Source organism: Myiozetetes cayanensis, unplaced genomic scaffold (genome assembly GCF_022539395.1).
Source record: "Myiozetetes cayanensis isolate MyiCay16 unplaced genomic scaffold, myiCay2020 scf17, whole genome shotgun sequence".
Lineage (NCBI taxonomy): Eukaryota > Metazoa > Chordata > Aves > Passeriformes > Tyrannidae > Myiozetetes > Myiozetetes cayanensis.
The window spans coordinates 10901282-10919057 of NW_026087378.1; the positions used below are offsets into that span (position 1 = coordinate 10901282).

Consider the following 17776-nt stretch of genomic DNA (forward strand, 5'->3'; position numbering starts at 1 on the left):
GCTGTGCCTGCCATCCCTGTAAGCCCCTCTACATGTGCCCTTCTTCCATGCTGGGGACCCCCCAGGTAACCCACACAGGAGCTGTGTCACACACCACTTTTACTGGCGAGCCGGTGGCACGTGGAAGGCACACACGGCACTGGGATGGTGGGCACTGGCAGTGCCAGGTCCAAACAGCCCCACCCAGGATCAAACTGGCACCCTCAGACCGTCAGCAGGAGATGGGGTCTCTGGGACTTGAGCTCTGGGCTGATCTACCCCAAAATCATATGCAGGAACTGAAACCCAGCCCTTCCCTTTTCCCTGGGAAGAGCAGCACCCAGGGCTGGGGCCATACCTTGGATCTCCCTTGGCAGTGGACATGGCTCCTCCTTTGGCACTGGGTCCAGCTGAGACCTGTCCCTGACCTCTTGTACACCTGGGGAACAGGTCACCCAGCCTCTTCCCTTCTTTCAAGTCACCCAAGCCCTGCCAGGCACCACAGGGAAGAGCTACCCTAATCCACCAAGATCCTTGGGGATCTCCAAGCCTGGAAAGGCCCGAGTTGGTTTGTTTATAAAGCTTTTTTTTTTTTTTTTTAATTACCTTTAACTGCTCATTTATTAGGTCAAATTTCTTAGGAGGACACTGATTACTGCTGGTTATTTGCTGGAATACCTCTGTGTGATCAGAGCGCATTGGCACACATTGTCCTCAGGGCATGGAGGATGTAACAGCCTCTCTCACGTGTGTTTATGGGTTATTGGAGTCAAATACACACAAACACAGAACAGACCAATGCAGAGGACCTTCTCAACCTCTTCCACCTCCCCACCTGCTGCAGCCTGGAAATTCCTGCGCTCTGGACACCCCTACGTGGGGAGGGCAGGGCTGGGGCTGAGGGTGGGAGCGGGACAGCCCTGACACTTCAACCAGACACTGTCACATGAACGGATGGACTCATCACACAGTTTGTCACACTGAACAGAAACACATCAGGGGCAGCAGGATGGGCAGCAGCTCTATCGTGGCAGGGCCAGGGTGGTGGTGAGGAGCCTGGCAGGGTCGACAGCTCCCGACTGCTGCCCAAAAGACCCCCCAAGCCGTCCTGAAGTACTGCAGTGCAACCCTGTGCAGAGTGGGGGTGAGGGGATCCCCTCACATCATGGACTCCTCCTCGTCCTCCTCCTCCATCTCCCGGTCCACCTCGATGGCCGTGTTCTCGTAGCTGGTGATGCCCCCGTATTTCCTCATGTGGACCATCAGCGGTTTGGGGGACTGGCTGCCCGCCAGGCTGGCCACGTACACGCCGGTCCGGTTCTCCTCCAGCGACGGGCCCCAGTCCATGGTGGGCCGGCTGGCCTGCTGGACTCGCTGTGAGGGAACAGGCAGAGGGAGCACGGGCATCTTGCACCAGCACTCCCTCCACCCCCACCCTGCAGCTCACCCCCCCCTCCCGGGGCACTGGGTGCTCTGCCAGCCCCCAGGGACTGGAAGATCTCCCCATGAGGGTAAGATGGGGCCAAATGCTTGTCCTGAAGCTTTTTGGGAAGGCAGCTCTGCCTAACTGCCTTGCTGTGGGCGTTTTGTTGTCTGTGGGTGCTGGTGGTGAGGGCTTGCAGGAGCGAGGGGCTATTGTAGGGCTACAGCCCTGTGCTGTGGGGTTAGTCACGCAGACAAAGGGCTGGCCTCAGCCAAGGGTGCTCCTGGCCATGCCACAGTGCCCACAGCTCTGTCAGGCCAGGTTACAGACTGCAGGCAACTGCTGCCTGGGGAGGGCAGCAAGCTCTGCTCCTTTCCTTGCAACAGCCTGGGGAGAGCAGTGAAGGGCTGGGAAAGCTCTAAGCAGCCAGCAGCTCTGTAACCTGCTCCTGGGAGAAGCCTTTCCATGCAGGGATCCCATCTGGGCTGCCTGCACAGTCTGGCAGCTGCCTGCCTTGCTCTGCCGTTGCTCCTGCCAAAGAGGTGCAAAGTCCCAGGTGCCCATGCCCGCCCCACGCTTGGGACAATGTGCTTCCCCACAGGGCACAGCAGGCTTGCTTTGGAGTGGGAATGCACACAGGGCTGCTCAGTACCTGCCTGGCATCATGGTGAGCAGCACTGCTGGGAGTGCCTTGGGATGTGCCAGCCGTCTCTCACACCCCGTGGGCAGGAAGGAGGGATGGGGGACACACCCCTCCAGGAGAGAGAATACAGAAACTTCCAGAAGGCACAGGCTTGTCAGGGGCTCACGCTCACCCCTGCACACTTCTGGGTGCAATGCCAGGCCCCTCCTACCTCCCACAGTGTCCCTTCTTCTCGGAGCACAGCCACCACCATGCCCAAGGGGATCATCAGGCAGGAGAGGACTCCCATGAGGATGCCCAAGACCTCTGCCCAGGTGGGGAAGCGGTAGCTGCCGTACTCGGAGGGCTGGTACTTGACAATGTTATATACCAGCAGAGCCTGTGGGATGGGAAGAAAGTGAGGTCATCTCAGAGCCCTCAGAAGGCCTCATGGTCAAAAAGAAAGGCCTGGACACGATGGACAGCTCCCAGCAGAACCTGGGATGGTCCCTGGGGCAGGAGATGCCAGCAGAGCAACTTGTCACACTGGGAGGTCTCCCAGGGATACTGGCACCACTGTGGCTCTCCAGCAACTCAAGCTGAGCAGTTACCATCATTGTTGCTGGGGATAAGACCATCCAGCAGGCTCTGAAGTAGGGCCCTGGTTTGAAGCCCAGCATCATATGGATATCCCGGCAGAACCTCTTCATGCCTGGAGGAAGGAGAAGGAGAGACACTCAGAAGCTGCCAGCCCTCCCCCAGAGCCCAGTGCCTGTACCAGGCTGTGCTGCACTGATCAAAAGCAGTGGTTTGCATCCTCTACAGCAAAGAGGAGTCTCCCTTCCCAGCTGGGAGATGGAGGAGGGGGTCCCAGCTGGTGCTGTCTGTGGGACTGGTCTCAGCACCCCACGATTCTTTGGAAGGTGAATCCAGTGATGACCAAGAAGAAACAAGCGGTGGGAACAGAGATGTTTCATGATCCATTGTGAGGCTGTTGGTTTCCCTACCTCTCCCTCTAAATCCCTCTCTCCATATAGACAGCCCATCCTTCCCTGTACCCCTGTGGGGACAAGCCCCTTACCATAGACACGTGTCACCACAAGGCAGGTAGTGATCACCACCACCATGAGACCAAAGCCAGCACTGTAGTCGTCCAGTAGGACCAGCCAGTACATCCCACCCTGTGGATACAAAGCACAATGGCCAGCATCTCCAGGACCATCAACCCAATAAACCCCCACCCAGCTCCTCCCAGTTTTTTGGATCCTAGGGAAGACAGCAGTCAGCACACTCAAGAGACATCAACACTCCTTATGGGGTTGGTGTAATGATGAGAATAATGCTGTGTCACTCTCCTTGGACCTCACACCTCCTGCAAGCCCAGGCTCATTGCTTCTCTTTCACCTTGTTAGCTGATGTGAATACTTGTGTCTGCACACGCGGCCCTGACCGGAGTTCTCCCTAAAATGAAGCCCTAGTTGGTCCCCACAACAGATCCATGCCCACACCCTTACCTCTGTGGTGAGGATGAGCCCCATCAGGAAGAGGGCAATGCAGATGACAGCTGAGAACGAGGCTTTCTTTGGCCGCAGGTAGTAGGGAAATTCATCTGTCACTGCCGTGACGATGGTCTCCATGAATGCAAACTGCAGGCACAGGAGGAGAGGGTCCCCTGAGCCCTCAGGCTGCCCGTGCTCCACAGTTGGCTCAGTGGGCTCTGTCCTTACCTGGCTGTCCAGGCCCAAGGTTAACAGCATGAAGAAGAACAGGAATGACCAGAATGGAGAAAGGGGGAGCATTGTCATGGCCTGTGGGTACACCACAAAAGCCAGACCAGGACCTAGGGGAGGCAGAGGACAGCAGGTGAAAAGGGGGTGATGGGGCTGGACATGGGGGGATGGAAAAGAGGAGACCTCAGCAGAGCAGCACCATGGCAGGGACCTGCTAGGACTCCTGCATGATGGGCAGGAGGGGTCCTGCAGCAGAGGGTGGAGGGGTGCAGGAGAACCAACCTGCTCCTTGCTCAGACTTTCCTTAGACATCACTTGTTGCTCAACCTTTACACCACAAGAACCTGTCTCCCCGCTTCCCTCCCCCTGGCCAGCTGAGCAGACATCCTCACCCCTCACACTGACATCCTCAGGTGCCTTCCATCCTGGAAGGGATGCTCCTCAGCACACCCAGGCAGAGGGGGAAGGGGAAAGGGTCTTCGTTTGGCCTCACCTGCTTTTGCCACCTGGTTAACAGGGACCCCAAGCTCCTGGGACATGTATCCCAAAACAGAGAAGATGGCAAACCCTGCCAGGATGCTGGTGATGGCATTACCCAGGGTCACTATGAAGGTGTCCCTACAGAGGAGAGATAAGATGCTCTGAACGTGCTCTCTCCATCTCACCCCACACCAGTGCATGATGGCATTGCCAGCCCCAGGAGACACAGTAAGGTGACCCAGTGTGACTCTCCCCCAGGATCTCTCTTGGCATGTGCTTTCCAGGGTCAAAAGGAGTATATATTTCTCTATTGGTGAACTACAAACAATTCCAGCCTCAATTATCCTCAGACTTCAGCAACTACAGCCCAAAACTTTGGAGGTGGGTGCTCTGCCTTGGTACTCAGGAGAATTTTCACCCACAGATCCCTCTGTTCCTCTCAGGCCTGTGCAAGCTGCCAGGTATTCCCATGGTGCTCGTGCAAGGAGCAGTGCTGGATGACTCTGTGCTGCACCGTGTACTTCTGCTGGCTTTGAACCCACAGGCTGAGCTTTTCATGGCTCCCCCCAACCCAACATTTTGACGAGACAGCAGCTGGCTCCCACCTGTAGATATTCTGATGGAAGGTGTTGTACGAGGCGAAGGTGAGGAGGCCCCCAAAGCCCACCCCAAGGGAGTAGAAAATCTGCAGGGCTGCCTCGATCCACACCTGGGGAATAGGGAGAAGTTCTGAGGAGATCAGGGGTTTGGAAACTTCCTCACAAGGAAGATAGCATTGAAAATCTGCTTCCCCAGACCCCTGGGCACGTCTTCCCCAGCACCCCAGGCATGCATAACCCACAGGATCTTTGTCTTTCCTTGTTAGCACACTCACCAGTCCCAGTGGATCAGCTGGCTAGTGAAAGGGCTAACAAGAGTGTTCTGGAGCCAGCCCAGTGTGGCATTGAATGCCCTTGTAAAACTGGGTGGTCTCTTGGTAACCACCCCTGCTGACCCCTGCTCTGTATGCTGAGATTTCTTGAGAACAACAGAACAGCCAAATCCACCACAGGAAACCCACTGCCACCCCCAGCCCACCACTGGGGCTGGGATGATCCTGCCCATGGTCCTGGTGCCTAGGGCAGGCTGTGAGCACATCGTCCCCTCTGTGCAGAGCCAGAAACACAGGTGTGGGGATAGGCCATGTGGGGATGGGCCACGTGGGAGGAGTGGTCTAGAAAAGGTGTGGGGCAAAAACTTTTGGTCTAGGAGCAACCAAGAGAGAGGACTTCAGGTCAGGGAGTGGTCAGAAAAGACACCTGAGTAAGGGAACTGCCTCTGTTGCACACTGGAGGTGGCAGGAGAAGGTCCATTTCTGTGTCTTGAACAAATCGCTCACCTTGGAAGACAGCAAGTGATCAAACTGGGGCGTGAGGTAAAACCGTATCCCCTTCCAGGCCCCCTCCAGGGTCACACCACGGATGAGCAGCATCACGAGGATGAGGTACGGGAAGGTGGCAGTAAAGTACACGACCTGAGGGAGAGCAGAGCAGGCTAGGAGGGCTGGGGGCGAGAGCACAGGGTGAGCACTGCCCCCCTGCCCTGTCCCCTGGGTGGGACACTGCATTGCCTGGTGCCACCCTGCAGTGCTGGGGTCCTTGGGCTGCAGCAGGGCTGGTGTGTCAGCTCTGCTGGTGTCTGGGTGTGGAAGGCATCCCGGGAATGTCCTGTGTCCAGCGGATGCCGTTTGTGGGTCTCACTTTCCCAGAAGTGCAGAGTTGGCAGGCACTGGTGAGCATCGCTGTGAATCCCCCCAAAAGAGACCATCCAGCCCTTACCTTGCCAGAGGATTTGACTCCCTTAAGGATGCACAGATAGACGATAGTCCAGGAAAGGAGCAGGCACAGACACAAGTTCCAGCGGATCCTCCCAGGATCCCCGATCCCTGAACTCCCTTGGATGTGCAGGACATACCGACTAGAGGGAAAGGAGAACCACCAGTGAGTGGCCCTTGGCACCCTCTACCTTCTTCCAGAGGCCCTCTCTGACCCTAGAAATGCCTCTGCTGCAAAAAATAACCTTGTCAACAATCCCAGGCACTGGCAGCTATTTGCCAAGGAAATGGGAACAGTTGGTGTGAGACTAGAGGGGATGCCTGGTATCTGGAGGGCAAATTCCTGGACATTCCAGGCATGGGATTCATTTCAGTCTAACCTATCACCAGGCCAGAAAAGCAGCACTAGAACATGTCATCCCAGTGGCTAAACTGAGATATCACCCACAGCTGAGCACAAGAGCCCATCACTGCACCCACCACACCACGCCGTGAGATGTGAGCACAGACCCTTCACCCCTCATCCTATCCCCATCCTCTCCCCTGCTGGATGCCAACCACATCCCCATGTCCTCCTTACCTCCAGTACTCCTCGCTGGGGCTGACAGTGTTGGTGATGTTGACGGGGAAGGTGGTGTTCCCCCCCTTGATGACGTGGTGGTCCAGGCACAGGTCGGTGTTCCACCAGTTGCCGCAGTGCTGCCAGGGCAAGTCGCTTGTGAGGGATGCAAAGAGGTAGAAGAGAACATAAGCAATGATCATATTGTAGTAAATGGCCACCAAGGAGACGATGAGGATCGTGCCCATGCCAACGCCTGGAGGAAGGAGAGGGTAAAGAAGGAGTGAGCCATCTCTCCGGAGCAGAACACATCCAAAACCAGGGTCAGCATCTCAGCAGCCAAATGTTCAACCAGTCAGAGCTTCATCTGGTGGGGGAGCCTTTCATTGCCATTTTGCCCTCTGGACATGCTTTCTCTGTATTGATGATCTATTGCCTCATCCAGACAACTTTACTCCGGATTAATGTTGAGAATAAAAGGATTTGATTTGACCTTTTTTTTTTTTTCCTTTTTAATGGTTTATTCTTATCTTTGTCTTTAACAGTCATTGCCTAGCTGTCATGCTCTGGCTTAATAATTTTCATACTATTTCTACTATTTCTAAACTGGTCATGCCATCCAGAACCCTCAAAGACTGACAGCTCTCATAGATGTCTTGCAGCCATTGAAACAGCTAACCAAAAAGTCCAGCCTGCTCCACTTTCTCCTAGGATTTAACCTTTGATTCTAACAAGAGCTTTGAGGATCACAGAATGCTGCTGCTGGTCCATGTCCTCATCAGTCAGGTCTTGCAGAGGCTCTGGACTTTCCTCACCCACCTTTAAAGAGAGGGCTTATCTTCCAGACTGCAAGCGGCCCCAGGCTGGAGAACTGGCCAAGTGACAGCTCCATGAAGAAGATGGGGATCCCACAGATGGCCAGCATGATGAAGTAAGGAACCAAGAAAGCTCCTGCAAGAAACAAGAAAAAAACTCCTGAAAGCAATACAGAGCAAACACCTAAAGCCCATCTGTGAGCGGGAATGAAGTTCATTCAATATTGGTGGCCCTGAGGGACATATATCAAAATCTGGAAGACAGTGAAGGGCAACAGCTCACTGTCAGTGCAGGAGAAAGGGGCTGTGATTCACCTGTGCCATGCTTCCCCCCTGCTCACAACTCTCCTTTCTCAAACACTCTGACATTCTCCAGTTATTATTGTGTGAGACAAGCAATTGCTGTGGGAGCAGCTGAACCAGCACTTTGCACCATCACCCCAGGCTCTTGCCTTGCAAAAGGCTCCCTCCTTCGATAGCTGGGAAGAATTTGCTGACCCTGCTGAGTCCTGAAGGACACCAGGCCAAGAAACTGTTGGACACCAAGACAGATGGTCTGATGGTGTTCAGTTCAGCACTGATCCAGGGATTTCTCCAGGTCCAGGAATACAGAGATGGATTGTCACATCCCTTCCCACACATGGGTACAGGTGGTTAATGCCCTAAACTAGCATGGGGGGGCAGGAAGAGGCTTCACCTCACAACAATGACTAATGTTAATTCCCAGCCCTAAGAAGGGGAAGGGACATCTCTTTAGGGACATGTCCCACCAGCCCAGCTCAGTGATGGGGAAACCAGCCACTCCAAAGGATGCCCAGGTACCTCCTCCATTGGTGTAAGCCCTGTAAGGGAACCTCCAGACGTTTCCAAGGCCAACGCAGTATCCGATGCAGGAGAGGAGGAAATCCAGGCGCCCCGTCCAGTTCCCTCTGTCCTCTGGGCACTCGGAGCCCAGGTCCCCATCCTGGCTGCTGGGGCTTACCAGGAGATCTGGTGTCACCGGCTGAGCGAGGGAACGGGGTATGGGAGGAGGCAGACAGGGGTCAAGGAGGGAATAAAAACAGAGAATGAAGAATGGGAGAGTGGGAAGGAGTGCCAAGAACTCCCGTGTGAAGTTGTAACCCTGAGTCGCAGCACTGACACTTGTCCCTTGGGGACACCCCATCACAGCAGCTCTCTGGTCACCACGCCAGGCAATGTCCTGCTCTGCCACTGAGCAAGGAAAGGGGATAAATGCAACCCCACATGGCCAGAGCTTCCCTGGAAAAGGCTGGATGGTCCTGGTTCACCACTCTGGGAAGGCTCACCAGGACCCACCTTGCAACCACAGGTTCCAAAGACATACTTTTAAAGGGCCACAATAAACTTGCTGGATATCCTGCAGAACATGGGCATGAGGACAGCAGGGGAACACTGTGGCGTGCCAGGGAGTGTGACACCCCATCCCCATGTGCCTCTGCCATGCCAGGCACTCAGTTGGCTGCAATTAAATGCTCCATGCATTTTTCACACTTTTCCAACTGCCAAAAGCCTACACTGTGGGGATTTTGTGATGCTCCCAGTTGTCCCTGCTGAGAGACCTCCTTCCAGCTTTCCTAATGTGCCCTGGATCAGTGCAGCACAGGCAAAGGATTAACCCATTCCCTCCCTTCCCACTGTCTCAGCTCTGCAAGAGGGAGGTGTGAGTCCTGCAATCCATTTAGGCTGGGGTGAGGCACCATAAGGACTCCTTACTGTTTGTGTGTGGGTGTTTATCAGGCCTCCAGTGAGATATTTGGTCTGGATTTCCCCAATCTCCTGACCTTGGGAGAGTGGGGAAGGTATCCCTGCTGGCTCACATCCCTCCAGAGCTGAAAGCCTAAGCCAGCAGCTGCCAGGTGAGATCCCATCACAGATATCCCCTCAGCAAGAGCAGGCAGCAAAAAAGGGGTGGAATGAGGATCCTGTCACTGTGGCACCATGTGTTGCTGTGCCCTGGCATGGCAGTGTATCACATTCATATTGAAGCACAGGAAAATTCTGGGGTCCCTGCTGACAAGGCACCAGGACCAGGGCAGGAAAAACCCATTTGGGAACCTTCTCCTCTTCTTTGGCTCTCCAAAGGAAAAAGCAGCTCTTTTCATGTCCCTGTTCACAGTCCTAGGGAATAAGCCTATGGGATGTGGTTGAGGGAGAGGGGTCTGGATTTGGAGGGATCAGCCAGAAGGAATTGTGGGTTCCCTGCATTCACATGTGCCCAAAGCCTGCAGCAGACCCAAATTCTCCTGGAGACCAGAGCTGGCTGCCGAGCAGAGCTCAGCCCTGCCCTGCTACAGCCTTCAGGAAGGTGGCAGCCACCTCCTCTGCTCTCCTCCTCCTCTCTGGCTGGACTGGACTGGGGGATGCTCTTGCTGCCGGTTCCCATGGAGACACTGAGCCGTGTTGTGATGGCGAGGGCTTCCAGCTCCCACCCTTCACAGGGTGGACCCCAAACCACCAGCCACCGGCACCACAGATGAGCTGCTTGCAGCCCAAAGGCACCAAACACAGAGGCAAACTCACCCCCATCCCCACCTGGTGTGAAAACCCTCTGAGGGACAGGACAAGCCAGGGCAAACTCTTCCCAAAGCCAACCTGAAATGCACAGCCCCAGCAAAGCTGTTACACCAAATCCCCCGTGAAAACTCGTCCCCACTGGATGCCACCATCACAAGGCAAGGACCAGAAGAAAAAAGTTTCAGAAACACAGGCTGAAAAGTCAAAATATGACCCAAATATAATACCGTTGCTACAAACTCGTTGCTGCCTGGCAGCCCTCCTGCAGCTGTTCAACACAGCTCTCTGGCTTTGCAACATCTCCAAGCCATGGCCATGCCTGCTAATTAGCCCAGCACGCACAGCAGGCACAACCTGCAGCTGCCTCTGCTTGCAGGGGATGGACAGGCTGCTCTGCAACACCTCCCCAAAAGTTTCAGCAGATAAAACCTGTATTCAGAAGTCCCTGCTCAGTGGGAACCATCACAGTTGGGTCTTCCCCCCAAAAATGCTTCCCCGTCCATCACACTGCCTGGGGGAGCTTTTGTTTTCCAGGTTTGCATCACAGAAAACCAGCAAGCATGGATGCTGGGAGATCATTAAATCCTCTGCCTGACTCCTGCATCTCTGTCTGAATCCTAAACACCTACGAGAGGGCACAGGTGGAGCTGCAAGAGCTGATTACATGCAGTGCCCGTCCATCAGATAAAGCACAGAAATCAACACAGAGGCATCAATAAGAAGAGAAAGGAACCAACTGGCCCTTTTCCAATCTGTAAATGGCCCTCTCCCCATCTGAGTCCCCTTTTCAAGGGCCATGGGATGTAGTCTGTCACCTGTGTCTCAGTGATGACTGCCCCCTTTATAAATATCTTCAGCTGGAGCTCTGCAGTTTGAATTTGAGACCCCATAGCAGAATGCAGAGACTGCTCAAGCATCAGGTAGACCCTGAAGACAGTGACAGTGTGGTCCCCCATTGGGCAGGTTTGGGAGGCACAGGCCAGGAATGCTGCAGGAAAATACACCCAAAGGCTGTTCCATGACCAGAATGCTCAAAAATGCCCCAAATCCCAGCCTTTCCATAGAAATCACAGAAAAACTGGCCTACTTGCCTGGCTTAAAATGAATTGCAAAGCACAGTATTTAAGGATTCTAGCCCATCTTTGTCCCAAATAGCAGAGAAAAGCACACCTCCCTACTTCAGACTGCTGGAAATCTCACACACCCACTCGATTCCAGACCCTTTTTTTTAGGATTAATGCTCCCATTCAGCCTCTGTCATAACAGGAATTTTCTTTTTCAGCAGCAGCTGAAGTGCTCCAGTGCTACAATATTGCTCTAGTGCTTTCCACCGTCAACTGCCATCCTTCAAACCGGGCTCCCGTCTCGCAGTTCTAAACAGACGGGGACCAGCAGCTCCCTTGGCAACCACGGCCTCTTTGAACACAGCATCACTTCTCATTATTCACTGAAAGATGTTCCCAAAGAAGTCAGCAAATCGAAGGTCACCGAGAAAAAAAAAAAAAGGAAGCACTTCAGTTTCTGCCAAGATAAGAGCTCACGTCCATAAGGAAATCGCCCTGTGCTAATTATTTTCTGTAAACCAATTTACTTAAACCAGTCCAAAACTCAGCTGTATCCATGAAAAAACCAGCCAGATCAAAGTTGCTTTTTCATGGCATTTTGCCTCCACTCAAGCTGGCGTTGTGGGGTTATTTTGCCAGTGTTTCGTGAGTGGATCAGAGCCTTTGATCGGGAGAAATGCCACCCGGCGCCAGATTTCTCCCCTGCGGATCTGAGCACAGTGAGTCCCTACAGTGTGAGTCACTTCGGATTAGTTTGAATTGCTTGTTAATCTCTGAGAGAAGAAAAAAAAACAAATCACACAACGGAACAGCATAAAAATTAATTCAAATGTAATATCTCTTAGAAAGTGAAGTAAATAAATCATCGCTAGGATGTGGGAGAGCCCCTCGAAGGGCTGCACTGACCCTGGGTGCCCCCAGCCCATGCCATGAGAGGGAGCAAGAGATGGTGGAGTCAGCACAGGGGGTTTTGGGGGCTGGAGATGGCTGAGGCTGAAGCAAACTCATTACAGTGACGTCCAAAGTTCAGGGAGTACACACAGATACAAATGCTTATGGCCTTTCATCCAAAAACCCTGGGGAAGTTTTTGAGGCAGTTTGTGGCAGGCAGAGGAGGGCAGTGGCTCGGGCAGGAGGAGGATGCTCCACAGCCTGGCCAGGTATGGGGAAGGACAGCCCAAACCATGGCTCCCACCACTGGCTCCCATGGGCTTTAGCCCATTTCTACCAAATAACTCCTCAAAACAAATAATCAAATTAAAACATCCACTCAGCTCTTCTGGGAATACTGTTGTGCAAAAACCAACCTGATGTCCCTAGAGCCTTCTGGGAAAGACCTTCTCCATTAAGGAGGCATTTTCATACATCTGAAACATGTCTGGTGAGAAGGCTTAAAACTCCTGGCTCGCCAATGGGAAGTGGATCACGATGAGAGGGAGAGGAGGCTCTCAGGGTCCTGAGTGGGTGCTGCAGTGGGGCTGGGCACATCTCTCCATCATCCACCGCCAGCTCCAGGCAAGCCCAATGCCAGTGTTGGACACACAGATCCCGAGGTGGCTGCAAGCACCAGGTTTTCCCTCTGGAGCTCAGCAAGTGGTTTCGGGTAATGGAGGACAGAGGGCTCTGAGCAGCACTGGGAATGGAGAAAATAAGTCCAGAGACATCTGCTTTCCATCCCAGCTGATTGCCATGGGGCTAAATGAATTCCTGAATAAATGCTAAACAGGATCACCAGCATCAAGTAACTCAGAAAGCCATTGGAAGGGACAAAGACAACTTTTAGTGGATCTTGCAGTCACAAAGACATCTGAAAAAGCAATTTGTACAAAAGAGGGGAAGAGAGAAGAGCCAGACAATGCCTCCAAACAAGAGTGGAGAAACAGCAGATTGCTGCTGGCTGTCACCAGGCCACTGCTGGCTTTTTTACGTCATGTCTCAATATCCTAGGAATTTCCTGGCAAGGATGAAACTCTCCTGGGTTTTCATTCATCAGGATGCTGGCACAGGTTGGAGTCACCCTGCCCTGTGGTTAATGGGCATGGATTGGCAGAGAGCAGAGCCAAAGTGGCTCCCAGCCCTGGGTCACTGCCTGGGATGCTCCAGGAAGTGCTGACCCACTGGCAGCAGCAGTGGTGCATTCCCATGGTGGAGCTGTGGCTGACAGCCTCTGCCACCCTGCTCCACCCTGTCCCCATGGGGAACAGGCATGAGAAAAGTCTCCAGAGTGGGGGGAACTGGGAACTCAGAGAGGCTGTAAGAGCAGAGTGGCAGCAGCCTAGGATGGGATAGCCTGACAGCTGGGTTTAAAAACGGTTTCCAGCAGGATGGAAAAAGGATCTGTAGTCTGCCACCTCTGCCCTGAACCCAGAGTTCAGTGTTCAGCTGGCCCCCCACCACTCAGACCCCTTTAAATCCTGCAGGGGAGGACGAGGAGGCAATCCAGGCTGCAGGTGGGAAAGGCACTGCCCAGCTGTGAGGGACTCCTCACCCCTTACCCCTCACCCCGCTCCGAGCCCGGGAGCTGGTGGGAGCAGCGTCCCCGGGGTGCCAGGCTGCGGGGAGCCAGCTCTGTCCCGGTGCCACCCCCGGCGTCTGGGCAGACACAACATGAGTCACCCACCGCCGGCAGCACCTGCTGGCACGGGAGGGTTGGGGGTGCGGGCAGCGGTGCCTCCCGCTCAGGGCAGCGAGGCAGGAGCGGTGGGCACGAAACGCCCCATCCCTCTGCCCACAGTGCCGCTTTGGCCCCGAGCACGGAATCTGTCCCCTAATATCCGACTAATCCCTGCCGGCTGCCCACGAAGGCTCCCGAGGACAGGATGCAAGGCGATAGACGTGCCTCCCCCTCTCCCTGCTCCCAGCCCGGGGTTATCCTTGCTCCCCGCTCCCAGCCCGGGGGTACCCCCGCTCCTGGCTCTCACCTCCAGGGAGTAAGCCCTGCTCCCCGGCTCCTATCCCTGGGGTACCCCCGCTCCCGGCTCTCACCTTCCGGAGATGCTGCTGCCGAACCTTCTTCATGCCAGACCCTGTTGCTATGCGCTCCCTGCTCCGAGACTTTCCGTCTCGCTCTCTCCGGCGCTGGGGAGGGCCGAGGGGGAGAGGGGAAGCGATGGCCGGCACGGGGGGTGCCCCTCTGCTACCGGGGGGAGCTGGGGAACGGCAGGAGCGAGGCTGGAGGAAAGGTTTGCCTCGAGTGGAGGATGGCTGCGTGCGGAGCAGGGAGGGAGGAGGGAGGTCTGTCTGTCAAACGCACTCCTGGCGGGGAAAAGGGGGCTCTGGGACCTCAGCCCCCGACCTGGGCAGCAAGGGGGAACGGCTGCTGCCTCACTCATGCCACGAATGCATCAGGTGTCCCTAGGGATGGACCTGACTTTGCAGGCACTCTGCCACTGAGCCCCCCACGTGCCCCAAGCAGCCGTGGCAGCAGCGCGGGTGCAGATGCCAGAAGCTCACAGCACCTTCCTGTCCGGCTCTGAGCTGATTTTCCTGTAGCAGGACACAGCTGGAGGCTGAGCAGGTCAGAAGTGCCTTCTCCCCATGGTGCCTGAGCCCAGCCCCCGGCCTGGGAAGCAGGGAGGAGGGATGCTGCACAGCCATCAGTCCTTTGGGTAGCACGAGCACATCCCACCGTGCTGGGGGCAAGAGCAATCCTTGGGCAGCCCCCAGGGTGAGTGACTGAGCCCAGCACGCTGTGGGCCCAGTGCTGGAGCACAGGTCACATCTCCAGGGTCCAGATGTCCCTGCTGGGTCAGGCTGTCATCCAAGGAGCTGCATCAGGCACCGTCCCTGCCTCACCCGTCATGCAGGGCACGGATGCTTTGTTTGTCTTTCGTGCCAGTGCCATCTGAGTCAGCCCTTTGACTTTTTCCCTTGGGATCCACCTGAAGAGAAGTGTCCCACGGCCACCTCCGTGACATGGGAGAGGAGAGGCTTATGTCACCTCATTACAACTGTCTCAGCCCTGTGTCACCAGCATGGACTGAGCCATGGACAAACAACCCAGCATTCCTGGGTGGACTTCAAGCCCTCATCTTCTATTGTCCAGGGCAGTATTTGCCAGCAGAGACACGCAGGGCCGATGCTGCCCTGAAATGTGTGTGTTAATACTGCTGCTGCTGGGATGCTTCGTATCTGGAGCTCCCTTTTCTGGTTTGTCTGGTGCTGCTCTGAGGGCACCATCAGCTCTCCATTGCCTGGGACCGCTGGGGAGTAGAGGTCCCACCCTGGGCACCTGGCATGCTCCAGGGTCTCACTGCATGGCTGGCTCAAGTCCTGCATTGCCCTGGAGCTGGCAAGAGGCCCACTTCATTGAACAGCACCCACCAGAGGCAGTAGGAACCAGAAAGTGCAGTGCAGTCCAGGGACCCCAAAAACCCCAGGAGAGCTCAGGAGGAGTACAAGGGTATTGCACAGCTGTTCCCGTGCCTTGATCCTCAAGGAGCTGGCACCAGGGAGCACAGACGGGGCTTACAAGCATTTTCTAGCAAGTTTTGCTTCCTCCCACCCCACCTCTGAGCCACCCCTGTGACATCAAGTAAACCTTTCCCTTCTCCTGGGCCGAAGCATGGACAGAGCTGGGAAAGCAAATGTGTCTCTCCATCCTGATGCAGAACTGACAGACACCAGCACTGCCTGGTGGGCAAGGAGAGGGTGGAACACGGGCTGGGGAAACACCCTTGCCCACCCTGCCTGGGCAGCCCACCCACACCTGAGTGGCAGCCACCCGGGAAGAGGCGAGAAGGTGGCTGGCAGCAAGATGGGACTGTGCCCAGATCCGCGGCGCAGGCACGAGGAAGGCGGCAGCGGCCGTGGTGCTCTGGTTAGTCACTGCTGGGAAGTGTGCCACGCTGTAAGATGGTGGTGTGCTTGGCCACCTGCTGCGTGTGGCCTTATTTTGATGATGATCTCAAGATTCCTCTGAGGAGGAGTGAAGCTGGGCAGAGGGAGGTGACGAAAAAAGCAGAGGAAGGAAGAGGAAGAAACTGCAGGGGCTTGTTGGGGGCATCCCCCAGGATCCCCTGGCCATGAGGGCAGGCTGTCCCCATAAGGACCAGGCTCCATGTGGGACGTATGACTCAGGAGGCAGCTGCGGCAGGTGCTAAAACCAGGTGTCTGTCACCTGCCAGGGGTGCAACGGTCAGGGTGACACACGTCCAGGACGTTTGAGTCAAAGGTTTCAAAGCTGACGGGCACATGGTGTCCACTGGCCCCTTTCCTGGCACGGGGGGGACCCTGCAGGGTTTGCCCATCCCTGCCCAAACGGCAGATGCAGGGCGGCAGGGGAGGACACGGGAGCGGGGACGCAGCAGATGCATTTCGTCACCCGGTCAAGGGGCGTGTGTGTGTGTAGGGGGAAGGGGTGACTGGGCGTGTGGGTGCATTTATTGCCTCTTCCCGCCAGCGCCGGCTCCCTGTGCACACACGGGTGGCAGGGACCCAAGGGCACAGCCCACGGCTCCCTGGACTTTTACCCTGCTGTGCAAACAGGCAGGCGCCAGATTAGGGTATCAGTTGGAATTTCATCCTGTCAGTGGCACCCGCAGCCTCTCTGGGCAGGCAGCAGAGCATCTTTCCTCTGTCCCAGCCCCTGGCCTACCTGAGGCAACCCAGCAGTGCAGGTGAATTTGGGAGATGCACATTTCATCCCCCCAGGGCTCTGTTCCTCCCCAGACTCGCCCCTTGCAGACAACAGTGATGCCCATGCTGGGTTGCCATCACCCCATCCCCTGCCAGAGCAGGATCCCACTGCTGGTCTCCATGTGGCAGTGACAAAATTGGATGTCAAAGGCAGCCAAAGCCCACTGAGGGAGGATGATGAGTGTGGAGGAGCCAGCCCCTGGCATGGTGACCATGCTGTAGTCTGCACACAGAAATGACTCCGCTTTGCCTTGTCCAGCCCAGCTCTTTAGGCCCATCCAGTCTTATCCCTTTCTTATGTGGCACCAGCTCCATTGTCTTTGCCTCCCCTCACCTGTTTTAACTCCTGATTCCCCATGTCCCCTTGCAAGGGTGTGGAGAGGTGGTGGTCCCATGCATGGGCAGCCTGGCACTGTGCTGGTGAGTGCAGGGTCACCAGGGTGCAGTGGTAGGTGCAGCTGCTGTTGCAATTGCAGGAACAAACCCTTTGCTCTGTCCCTCTCTCTGCAATGCTACCTCATCCTGTTCCTGCTCCTCCATCTCCTCCACCCACGAGGACTTTATTCTGCTGCAGGTGTCCCTCCACAGCCACCTGCCCTGCTCTGGCACCTCGGCACACACATCTCCACGTCTTCTCAGGCAATGCTTGGCACTGAGAGGAGTTTTGGGGCTGGACAAGCCATTCTGGGCAGGGATTTACTCAGTGCTCTTCTGGACTGAGGGTACAATGCTGGGATGGAGAGGGGAGAGTGCTGGGCACCAATGCCAGCTGTCCCAGGCTCTATCTCACATCCTCGTTCTCTGTTTGTTCATCTTGGACAAGGAGGATATTCAGCCCATCGACAGCCATAAAACGAGATTAGAGACCAGGAGGCGCCAGTGGGAGCTGGCCTTGTTCTTTGGCCTCTGCCAGCCCAAGCATGGCCTCACCCTTTCCCTGCTGTCTCCAGGGCTGCGAGTTTGCAGCCGCTCGGTCACCCATCACTGTCATCCCTCCTGGTGCCAAAGGAATGAGACACGCCAGCACCAAGCCACGATATGAGCCATGACACAGCCAGCAACCCCTGTGGGATGGGCACAGTGTGTGCTACATGGGCAAGGCTGCTGTCCCAGGGCACC

At 55.6% G+C, this 17776-nt stretch overlaps 1 protein-coding gene across 2 annotated transcripts; it reads right to left on the reverse strand.

Moving 5' to 3' along the window:
* Positions 1 to 612: 612 nt before the first annotated feature.
* Positions 613 to 14240, reverse strand: SLC6A7 (solute carrier family 6 member 7). Of its 2 annotated transcripts, XM_050312117.1 has the most exons (14): positions 14006 to 14239; positions 8244 to 8424; positions 7426 to 7557; positions 6628 to 6862; positions 6052 to 6190; positions 5613 to 5747; positions 4840 to 4943; positions 4248 to 4372; positions 3752 to 3864; positions 3539 to 3670; positions 3106 to 3205; positions 2636 to 2736; positions 2257 to 2424; positions 613 to 1353 (listed from the first exon to the last, which is right to left on the reverse strand). In XM_050312117.1, exons 1-14 carry the CDS (start codon positions 14036 to 14038, stop codon positions 1138 to 1140), a joined length of 1914 nt encoding a protein of 637 aa, XP_050168074.1. In that variant the 5' UTR covers positions 14039 to 14239; the 3' UTR covers positions 613 to 1137. The 2 variants fall into 2 exon arrangements, with proteins under 2 accessions (XP_050168074.1, XP_050168073.1); XM_050312116.1 differs by having other exon boundaries at positions 3539 to 3864; positions 14006 to 14240.
* Between the last annotated feature and the right edge of the window lie 3536 nt (positions 14241 to 17776).